This window comes from Syngnathus scovelli, chromosome 17 (genome assembly GCF_024217435.2).
Source record: "Syngnathus scovelli strain Florida chromosome 17, RoL_Ssco_1.2, whole genome shotgun sequence".
In the NCBI taxonomy this organism is placed as follows: domain Eukaryota; kingdom Metazoa; phylum Chordata; class Actinopteri; order Syngnathiformes; family Syngnathidae; genus Syngnathus; species Syngnathus scovelli.
In genome coordinates this window covers 2,913,427-2,924,544 of record NC_090863.1, presented here as the reverse complement: position 1 = coordinate 2,924,544, position 11,118 = coordinate 2,913,427, and the positions used below count along the sequence as shown (strand labels likewise).

Sequence of the window (11,118 nt, the reverse complement as noted above, 5' to 3'; positions counted from 1 at the left end):
AAGTATAAAATGGTATTATTCCTGCCGCCACGCCGGATTGTCACTCGCGCATCAGCTGACTGACTGACTCCCACATATGCATTGAGGTCACAGCACTAAGTATAGGCAACGTTTTTTTTCTTTTGCTCCACTTGTCTACCTGGGCGTTTGCGCCGTTGTGGGATGGAACGCTTTGTGTCAATGCTCAGGTGCGGAAAATGAGGGGGAACACTGATGAGGGGGCAAACTCACCAATTTGTTATGCACTCGTTTTTATTTATAACACACAGCATGTCTTTACCCATGGAGTAGTAGATGGATTAAAAAAAAAAAATCTTTCAAGCAGACAGCACCCTCCACTTTATGTACATATGGTATATATAGTTTTAGTTCTGTAACACGAGGCCTCGGACGTGTCAGGAGTTTAACCCCCCCCCCAAAAAAAATTCAAACTTCCTTGCATCAGCTACTTGTCATCTTAGCCCTAATGCTTAGCAGCACAGTTGGATGAAAGGCAGAGCAAAAAAAGTGGCAGAACTGCTCGTGATGGCTCTCTCTCTCTCTCTCTCTCCATAAAAACACATAAATGCTATGAGAAGTCTAGGAGATGAAAAGAACAGCTTCAGATGCATTTCTCTTTCTCTAACACCAATACAGACGGTACTTGATGGAGTCCCGCCTGGCCTTATTGTAGCCAGCCACAAATGCACAGTTCACGCACACGTCCACTTGAAATGCAACATCAGGTCGGCCTTCTTCAAAACAAACAAACAAAGACACTTTGTACAACAATTAACGCCAGCTTCAACCTCTTTCGCTATTAAAATGACGATGCCAAAGGTCCAGCCGAGCCAATTAACATGGCCTGGAAAAAAGAGAGGCTGAGAAGCACAAAAAAAAAAAAATCCATCAAAGTTCCGTTGGACTGTCCAGTCTGCGTTTACGATACATATTTGTCAAAAGCTGCTTAAATCATCTAAAATTTCATCTCATTATATTTTGGTTGGACTAGTGTATAAATATTTTCTTTTCCATGTGTAACGTCACAGAATATGTGAAGTATTTCTATAAATAGACTCAGTAGTTAAACAAGATTGGTTTCTTTCTATTCTTAGTCATGATATTTTTTGCTTTTAATCGCAGTTATTTTGTTCTTTGTAAAACGACTTGATATTTTTTAGCAACAGCGACACACTCGATTCAATGAATATTTTCCTGAATGGGAAATTGTCTAAAAGACAAAAGACAAAAGTGGATGCTTTTGTGCTCTTTTGCCTCGGTCCCCGTTCCCATGAGCTAGGTCAAAACAAAAAGCAATGTGACGCGGAGTAGCAAAGCCGTTCATAAAGAACGGAATGCACTTGGTGACGGAACAAAAGGGTTTGTATCTTTGTAAAGGGTTAGCATCGGGCTGGAGATCAGGTGCGGAACGGACTTCTCCGCCGCCGCCATAACGCCGACACACGGAGATGGTTGAGGGTTCTCCTCAAAAACAAATTCATCAATTAACGTCGCTTGCGTTCAAATTGGGAGGTGTAGCAGACAGAAAACTCAAGATCAAGATGGATAAAAATGGGTCCAAATCATCAGAATTAGACCAGATTCGTCAGAGTCAGGGTGTATTATTGAAAAGAATTCACTTGGACTTGGCTTCCACTTTAAATGTGGTCGCAATCGGCCAAAGTCAAATGGCCGACTTCTCCTGCGTTTGGGGGCAAACCTCGCTGTATTTTTACCACTCTTTATTGCTGTCTGCTACCTCCACAAATTATGAAAACCAATCAGAATATGTCACCAAAAAGGGAAGGAAAAAAATAGAGCCAACATCCTCTTTGGAAGAATCGGTCCACACAATCAGTGTGTGTCAGTCCGTCATACAATGTAAATATAAAAAAAAAAAAAAACGCACCCACCGCTCAGGGTGATGGCATTGAGAACAAAAGTCAAAGTGAAGTAGAAGCTTCAATCTAATTGCTTGGTGCTCGGGAGGTTTCTTCAAGCAAGTGTGCAGATGGGAAAGACGAAGAAAAAAAAAAAAAAAAAAAAAGAAAAAGGTCCACTTACATAAAGGAGCTCGAGTCACACTTGCTCTGTTGAGTTTGTTCGAGAAAAGAGTCCAAGTGGATAAATACACAGGAGATATGGCTCCCTCACTGCCTACAGTCTCCTTTTTAGTTCACTTCAGTTCTGCCGGCCACGGATGGCAAAAGGCCATAGCAATTTTCAATGGACTTTTTGATGGCAGCCTTTGGGCCTTCCTCACACCCACTCCTGCATGGAGCGCTTGCAGTACAGTATGTGGCGCTGCGTGCTCTTCCTGCGGAACTGGAACACGGTGTAGAGCAGGACCATCATGCATAGCGCCAGGACGCAGGGGATGGCGATGGCCACCGCCTTCTCCGTGCCGCCCACGCTGTCCAATTTGATGACCACGTCGGCGTCGCCACCGCCGCCACCACCGCCGCTGTCGTAGTGGCGCTCCTCCACCGCCGGCGGGCTCCAGTCCCAGTCGGGGTCCGGGGGTAGGCCGTCGCAGCCCATGAAGTCGCGCAGGATGGAGCGCGGGTAGCCCGGCTCCACGCGGAGCAGCTGGTTGTTGAACTTCCAGTACTCCTTCCCCTTGTAAAAGTAGGTGAAGCCTGGACGGATGGACATGGAGCGCATTTGAAAAGTTCTGCTTCCTGTGGACGGGCCACCCACGTGGCAGCACCCGCCTGCTCAAACGTGCACTCGACAATCACGCACTGATGCTGGAGTTTCTTCCTTGTGTTCAGCGTAAACAAGCAAAGCGGCTTAATCAAAGCGGCTTTCCATTCAAGCGTATCTACATGGGATTTGCGGCAGTACCGTTGATTTTGTCCACGAAAGCCCCCTGCGGAGAGTCGGGGATGCCCTTCCAGATGGTGATGGGCTTGGGATAACCTGGATCCATGGTCCTCATGTCTTCATTGTACCGCCAGTATCTGGAAAAGGGCACAAAAGCGCCACACTCAATATGCTGTAGGCGGCGTTAGGGAGGGAGGGAGGCAGGGGGTGGCCCAAATATGCTGGGACAAGGCCAAATAATTGACTTTGGGGTCATTTGTTTTTCTTCTACATTTGAACATGACTAACACCTTCGTCCTCTTACATTCGAGGAGATAAAAACAAAACGTAGACGCTGCGATGATGGCGACAAGGCAATATGTCAGTGCTGCGTTCCCCTCTTGCTGGAGCTGATTTATGGTGACAGCTGCACAAACATGTCACAGCGCCATGCTGCCGAGCAGTGAGACTCAACTTTACAAGGCGCTGTCATTCAACTAAGACGTCCCTCCGAGTCACCCCAAAAATCATAAGAATTGTCTGTTTGACAAAATATGTGACCTGTCTCCTTTGAAGAAGTAAGTCTTGGCCACGTCCTCCCACCACACGGCCGTCTCGATGCTCTGCGTGGGCATACCGCTGCCAAACAGCGAGATGTCCTGAGGGTAAGACGGCTGCAGAGTCGTGTCCTTGAACACCCAGAAGCGGTTACCTGAGGACCGTGACGTACACATATATGAACCTCGGCAGACTTTGTCATTGGTATGCACGAGACCTCGTTCGAGCAGCCATTCTAGGTTGCGCACTGGGAGTCTGATGTCTTGTTAATCTATCCGATGGACATGCGAACGTGTGAGACCTGCAAGCGTTATGTTCAGTTAGCGAAAAAGCAACATGAATGCATGTTCACGGCGGTCACACTTTGACGCAACTGTAGTGTCTAATGTTTCCAAAGTGGGGAAGGCTTTTTGTAGTACTGGAAATTTCCAGCAGGCGGTGCTGTTTTGCGTGATTTCTTATTCTTCTTCCTATTATTATGACGACATAAATAACAGAAAATGTGCACTTGATTACCTTTGAAAAACACAAATTTTCCTTCGCTGTTTTCATAGACGGCGTCAATTTTAGCAGGCAAGCCTTTCCAGAAGTAGTTGATCTGCATGGGGTATCCAGGGACCACCGAGTTGTCTCGTACCCTCCAAAACCACTGGTCCTGTGGGTCATGGGTCACAAATGAGGAAAATCATCATCATCAGCATCGTCATCAGCAGCAGCATCTACCTTGAAGACAAAAAGTTCCTGCCGCAGAATGGCCAGCGTGTTGAAGCCGCCGTCGCAGATGTTGGGCTTGGAGTTGGGGTTGGCTGGCTTGGCGCCCTGCGGAGGGCGGTGGGGCCTGGCGTGGCGGTCGTGCTTGCGGGGGTCCGAGGGAAGGTGGAAGCGAGGAGTGGGCGCCGTGGGCGGAGGCCTGGTCGGATGCGGGGCTCTGTCGGGTGGACCTGGAAAACAAAATGGCAAAACGTTTTGGTCTGGGAAACTGAAAAGAATCCCGTCAAAAATGAGCGGTGACCAAAGCTTTTGATTATTACCGTAGATTTTCTGGATGCCCTGCAGGTCGTCGTGAGGTAGTTTAAAGTTCTCCGTGTCCATGTACTGGTAGAAAGGAGCCATGATGGCAGTGGGATCATTGGAGTGTTCCAGGCCCAGGGCGTGGCCCAGCTCATGAACGGCCACCAAAAAGAGATCGTTCCCTAGAATCAGGACAAAATGGTGGATCAATTCGAAAAAAAAAGAGCCTTTCCATACTTTTTATCATTCCCATAGTCTTTCATGCCCGTGGAAGTTTTCAGAACGTCCTACGGGTTCCTTTCAAGCAGGTTCTCTTTCAGCTATCTGTATGCTATCAAAAGCATCCTTCACTGCGCGTATTATGGAAAGCCCTGGAGCCGACTCGTGTCCGCTCGGATGAACGACAACATGTTTGCAGCTTGCGTTGTGTCGTAGTTTCACCACAACAACACCAATGTGCGGTTTGAAGGTGCAAAAACGACAAGAGATGGTGCAACCGAATGCCCATAATTAGCCAAATTGGGTCAGTGTGTTCCTTCTGTCGCTGCGAATGACAATTTATGATAATGAATGCGTCACACACACAACACCACAGCGCGAACGTGTGAGTGTGCTGGATGAAATGTACTTTATAAGCGCCTGATGTTATCCGAACAAGCTAATGCGTCCGTTGTGCCTCGTACCAGGGCTCGACGTGGATTTAGATTGTTTTGATAGAGCTCTTCAATTATAGTGATTGTAGAAGAAAATAAATGGTGGTGGTGGGGTGGGGGGTGAGGGACCTTGCTTGGCCATGCAGATTGCTTGAGCTAGGAAAAGAAATCAGAAAATACCCAAAAGTCAACTGTCTGGCTATATTTCAGGGGGGGCAGTGCCCCCTGCTCTCCCCCTTCTAGCTTTGCCAGTGGCTGCCATACAAGCATAGAGTCTACTATAAAGCGTCTACAATCAAAGACGTCCTGAAAGATAAAAGAAAAACGGCCCGGTAGCCGTGTACGAATCGACCCGCGGCTCGCAGTGCCAAAGTAATTTCCGACACCCGCCTAACATTTCCATACGTAGCGTGTGACTGACTGGCTGACTGTCTGGCTCCTCGGGGGATTGTTGCCCTTTCATACATGATCTCCGCTCCTGCTAGCTTCCACCGAGCCAGGGCCAGCAGCTAAAAGGTGACAAATCCCGCCGCCCTCCCCGACCGACTATGTATGCAACACTACCAGGCTCTTGCACCAAAGTCCCACAAAGACTCCCGAGCGAGCAAGCGAGAGGCCGGGGCCACCATTAGCGCACATGTCAACATGCATCATTTACAACGACACTGCTGTGAAAGGCCATTAAAAGCCCGTGTGGCTTCCGAGACACATAAGCGCAGAAGAGAGCTTTTCTCTAAGGTGAAGCACGGCCAGGGAACTATGATGGAACGTGGCTCAGAAGCTTCCATTGTCCATATTGGGAGGTGGCAACTTTTACAAAGCTCAGATTGCAAAAATCCTAGAAGCGATCAAAAAGAGCAGACAAAGAACAATCATATTTTGCCTCGATTTCAGACATTCGATCTTGGTTAGATTGGATTTAGGAAGCGATAGGGCCCGGCTGAACGCATTGCTATTGATCCAGACAGGAATGCGAGCATTGCGGAGGAGAGAGCCTTTGTTACGTTTTTGGGGATAATAGCAAAACGTGGTGGGTGACGAATGTCCGCCATTACACCTTGGGCTACATTATTCAATCCAACATTTGGAAGTCGGCTTAATGTGGCATGCGCTCGGCTGAGGCGAACGCACGGACCGACGCCTTTGCAAGGTTGCCAGGACTGAGATGGTGCATTTTCGGCACACAAATGACTGCTGTTTCTTTGCAAGTGGCAGATGGGCTGTCCCATGATGAGAAACCTTTCTGCAAAGCGTTTTCTTTTCTTTTCTTTTCTTTTCTTTTCTTTTCTTTTCTTTTCAGACATTTAATCCGGCTGCGACGTCTCATGCTGTCACACTGCCTTTGTGGTTCCGAGATGCCCGCCCACCTCGTTGTGCTGTTTTCCTTTTCTCTTTTTTCTTCCCCTGTTGACGTCGATTTCAGCATCCCACACTCAGCGTTTCTTTCTTTTTCTTCAATAATTGTCTTCCCACTGCTGTTTTTGTACGACACGTGATAGAACACAAACCACCTGGGCAGACCCCAAACCAGGAAAACCACAATCATCACCCTTACTGTTTTCATTTGTTCCAATTTCCACTTTCATGTCCATCAAAATATAATTGAGATTTTGAGTTTCATAAAACAATACCAAATAATAATGTGCCAAACCGTGCGTTGATTTCCTGCACTGTAAGCACACCGTGAATGTACCACGTTGCTTGCAAGCGTGTGCGTTCGTACAAATGTACAGCTTGTCCACTTACCGTCATGGTTGGGGTTCCCCAGGGTCCAAGGTTCATCCGAGTCAAAGTGGGTGTCGCCACCTATGCCGGGACCAGGAAAGTAGGCGTGGGCCAGGAAGCCGCCCTCGCCGTCGAAGGGTGAGCTGTCGCCGTGGAAACCCGAGGCGAAGATGATGGTGATGTCCACGTCGCGCCGGCCCGTCTCCAGGGCGCTATAAGGAACGGCCTCGAAGCGCAGCGGCGTCACGCCCTGCCACACGTCGAAGGCCCGGCGGATGGCGTCGTGGGTTTCACGGGCGCCCACCTTTGGTGTGACATTTTTGATGCTGAGGAAAACATCGAAAATCAGTTTTGAATGAATTCTGCTGCAACGATCACCATTTTTTTTTCTTTCTTTTTGCCGGCGACCTGAACTGAACTGTCCAAGTTGATGGAAAGCTAATTCACTCCCAATCCGTCCGTCGTAGCTCCAGAGGTCAGTGTCAGGGAGACTTTTACTTAGCCAGCGAGAAAAGAAGTTGATACAACTACTTCAAGGCTGCTGGCAGCGTTCACTGCACTTTTACACAGCACTCTTTATCAGTGGCTGGCAGGCAGAGAGGAATTGGGTGAGAATCTTCTCTCTTGCCTCCCATCTTCATGAATAACACACAGTCATCGGCTCAGCGATGATTGACATTCTATTTGGAGAGTGTGCTCATCAATTCAAATTAAGGGAGGGAAGGATTTGAATACATTGCCGGCATTATCGGCGACAACGGCTGAAACATGTCAATTCCTGCCGCCCGTTTATCGGCCCTCCTCAGAAGCCAGAAGAAAAAAAAAAAAGGTGGCCGGAGCCTAATCGAGGGGGGGGGAGATAAGATAAGAGGGGGAATATTTTCTACTGAAATGAGGGATTCTGCAGTCAGGAACTCCAGTGGCAACGCATGAAAAGGCAAAAAGAGAGCTGCTAGCGATTTTGCGTGGTCCAAATAGAACATAATGGTTGCGCGCACACTCACAGAGCTGGCAAAACGCACACTCCAGTACTGTACATAACACACCCATTTTTAGATTTATGTACATATATATCATACAAAAGCAGATAGTACATATCATTTCAAATGTAGTGAATAAGGGCAAAATATATTCAAGTGAAGTAAGGACACTTGAGAAATCCATTCAAGTACAGGTGCTTTGTTACTTCTCACCGCTGGCTGGCACACACACACACACACACACACACGCACACACACACACACACACACACACACACACACACACACACACACACACACACACACACACACACACGCACACACACACACACACACACACACGCACACAAAAGGACACGTATGTGTTAAATCTCACGTTACTGCCATTGCGACGAGGACTATATTTTCCCATACAATGACGTTTGGGAGCAGTCGCCATGGCAACACTGAGCATGTGATCACGGTGCCAATGAAAAAAAGAAAGTCATCGCTGGCACACATGACTGCTCCTCCTCTTTCACGGTTAAGTGCGGCTAAGCCTGAATGGTCTCCAAGGCAACTACTTCCCTCCCTCCCTCCCTCCCTCCCTCCCTCCCTCCCTCCCTCCCTCCCTCCCTCCCTCCCTCCCTACCTCCCTCCCTCCCTCCCACCTAGCTGGCCTGGCCTGGTCTCACCTGTAGGTGATGTGCGTACGCTGCCACTTCTGTCCTGTCAGCGCGTATCTCCGCCTCCTTGACCTGGAGCCGCTTTTCAGCGTGTCTGGAACGCCGCAGCGGGGCTTTTGCATCCAACTGGAAACAGAGTAAAAGGAGAAGAGAAGATCATTTTAAGGAACCATTCATACCACACATCGGCTCTGATTCGTTTGTCACGATATGCACAATAAGAATTGCGGCGCGGCGACGATGCTGTCGCTATTGTTTTTTTGACAAATACAAAAAATATTGATATCGTATACAGTGACAATCGAGAAATTGTGTGAAAACGATAAAGATCTCCAGTGGTGATCAACTCCTTTGGAGTGCCATGATATTTAATAATCATAATAATCCAAATGTTGTACCTCCAAAGACAATATTGTGATATGACATCAACACATTTCATGTCAAAGGTGATTTATTTTAGTCACAAATTTGTCTTTTCTTCACGGCGCCAAGCATATTGTGCATGTGGGCAAGTGTCCATCTTTAACAAGTAGGTGCTTATGAGTGACACACACAGAAGGAAGGCAATCAAGTAGTCTCACCTCAGCGTGATATCACTGCATCATCATGCAAAATAAGAAGAAGGACACGTGTTAACAGCGTCACCTGCGCGCCTTGGTGGGCATGTGAGGACAACATGTCTTATTTCTGCTCCTCACATGCACACATTTGCATGGCCATGACAATGCAGAATACTCACTCCTTGGTTCTCTCATCCAGCGTCCCGGTGACATTGAGGCCGTAGGCGCGCTGCATGGCGGCGATGGCCGAGTGCATGGTTTGGGCCGAGCGCAGGACGGACATTTTGGGTTCTGGTCGAGGAAGGTAGCCGTACCTCTGTAGCCATCCCTGAAAAGAGGCAAACATTTGATGGCTTTGTACGTGATAGACAATGCGCCCAAGTCACTAGCCACCAATAGGATTGTTGTTTTCAGATATAAAACTTGGTACGCTATCACTGAATAGGAGTCTATTCCATTTTGAATTTAGAAATAGCAACCACTTGATCCTATGAAAGTGTTTGGTTTTGGAATATTTGAACTAGTTGAAGCTGGAGCGTAGCTAACTAAAAAGACAGACGGATAGATGTATCGATGGAACGTCCGACATAAAAGACCATAAAGACATCAGTAATAAATGAAAGACATCATAGAGTGCGCTGACAGTTTGGTGCCACTACCACACAATCCATCCACCATATTGATGTCCCAGGTGTACGCTCCATCATTTGTCCATCTGTCCATCCATTCACACTGCGAGCAGCAGCCTCGCCACGGGGGCGGCCAATCACAAATGTCCCCCCTACGCTACCTATAATTTGTCCGTCCGTCCCTGTTTCCCAACCGACCGACCGCCTTGTTTATGATCCCTTTCCTGTCTCTCTCTCTATGTGTTTTTTCTGTGAGGCGCTCGTCTCCCTCATGTATGACAGCGAGGCATAAAATTGGTTTGTGGGGTAGTTGGGATCCAGGAAGAGCTTTTAGATCTGATGAAATCATGAAAGAAAAACAAAAAAAGAAAAATTACCCAATCTTATTATGCAACTGGCATGTGTGAATGGCTAATCCGCTCCATCGGCGTGATGCTTAGGCCTATTTTCATCATCAATGAATGCATTGCAGGCCCCAACAAAGCATGCATCTGTATCTGGGTTACATGCACACTCACACGCACGGGCGCGTAAATGAGCCTTGAGTAGCCATATTTTGACAATAGGTCTCAAAATGTGGATCTATTTTTTTAGGCCGGGGGAAGGGGGTGCTAACGGAGAATGCACGGTCACGGATGAAGCCAAACAGCAGGGAAGGGCCGTGGATCTAATATATTATATATTTCTGTGCATCCTACCTCGACGCTGAAGTGCTGGTGCTCCTCTCCGGACACTGCACACGCAATCCAAAGCAAGAGATGCAAGCAGAACCCGGCCGCCTGAACGCAATCCGATGCTTTCCTTGCACTGGAGGCGACTAAGGTCATAATGACCCGCTTGAATCCCGAGTCTTTTTGTTGTTGTCCTGCTTTTCAGGGAGAAGTCTCCCGCGTTTCGCTTTGGCGTCTTTTGGCGTCAAGCTAAAGGCATGGATGCATCGCGAGCAGCGTCCGCAAGGTGCGACGAGAACCAACTGGCCGATGTCATGCACGTATGAGGCGGCGTGTTCCATCCGCTGCCCTCGCCATCCTTGTATTTACATCACGGGCTCCCTCCCATGCAGGCAGCAGCAGCAGCAGCAGTAGCAGCAGCAGCATCACTTAGGCTGCGGGCAGGCAGTCTGCGCAAGATTGGCCGCCTCCTCCTCCTCCTCTTCCACCTCCTCCTCCTCCTCCTCCCGGCACCTCTCACGCTTGCGCTTTGATTTCAAGCATGATAGAAAGTGCACGGCGTCTGAAAAGAAAAATGTTTTTCAATTTATGCATGTGTTCAACGTAGATGAAGAATCTGAAAGGGAGGGGTACAAGTCCCCTTTAAAAGCAACAAATCATAACACCCATGCAATTGTTAATCAAATCGAATTTTGTATTTTTTGGAGGGGAAAAATCACAAATGATCAGAAAACCACACTACTATTTTTATTCATTGTTGTTCGCTATAGGAAACAGCAGCAACGTACATCAACACATCCGCACATGTGACGTCACACGTCTGCTCCGCCTCTCGTTGCCAGGCAGAATTTTAGAGTACACGCAGGTAAGCCTTTGGATGAA

At 47.9% G+C, this 11,118-nt stretch overlaps 1 protein-coding gene across 1 annotated transcript; it reads right to left on the bottom strand.

The window, feature by feature from the left end:
• Window positions 1-234: 234 nt before the first annotated feature.
• On the bottom strand, window positions 235-10,715 carry mmp16b (matrix metallopeptidase 16b (membrane-inserted)). Its single transcript, XM_068648639.1, is given in 11 exon segments — window positions 235-2,618; window positions 2,827-2,942; window positions 3,346-3,496; window positions 3,859-3,997; window positions 4,066-4,283; window positions 4,374-4,535; window positions 6,753-7,057; window positions 8,386-8,502; window positions 9,116-9,264; window positions 10,264-10,421; window positions 10,424-10,715. Coding segments are annotated over 11 exon segments (2,049 nt in total). The 5' UTR covers window positions 10,578-10,715; the 3' UTR covers window positions 235-2,238.
• Window positions 10,716-11,118: the final 403 nt, after the last annotated feature.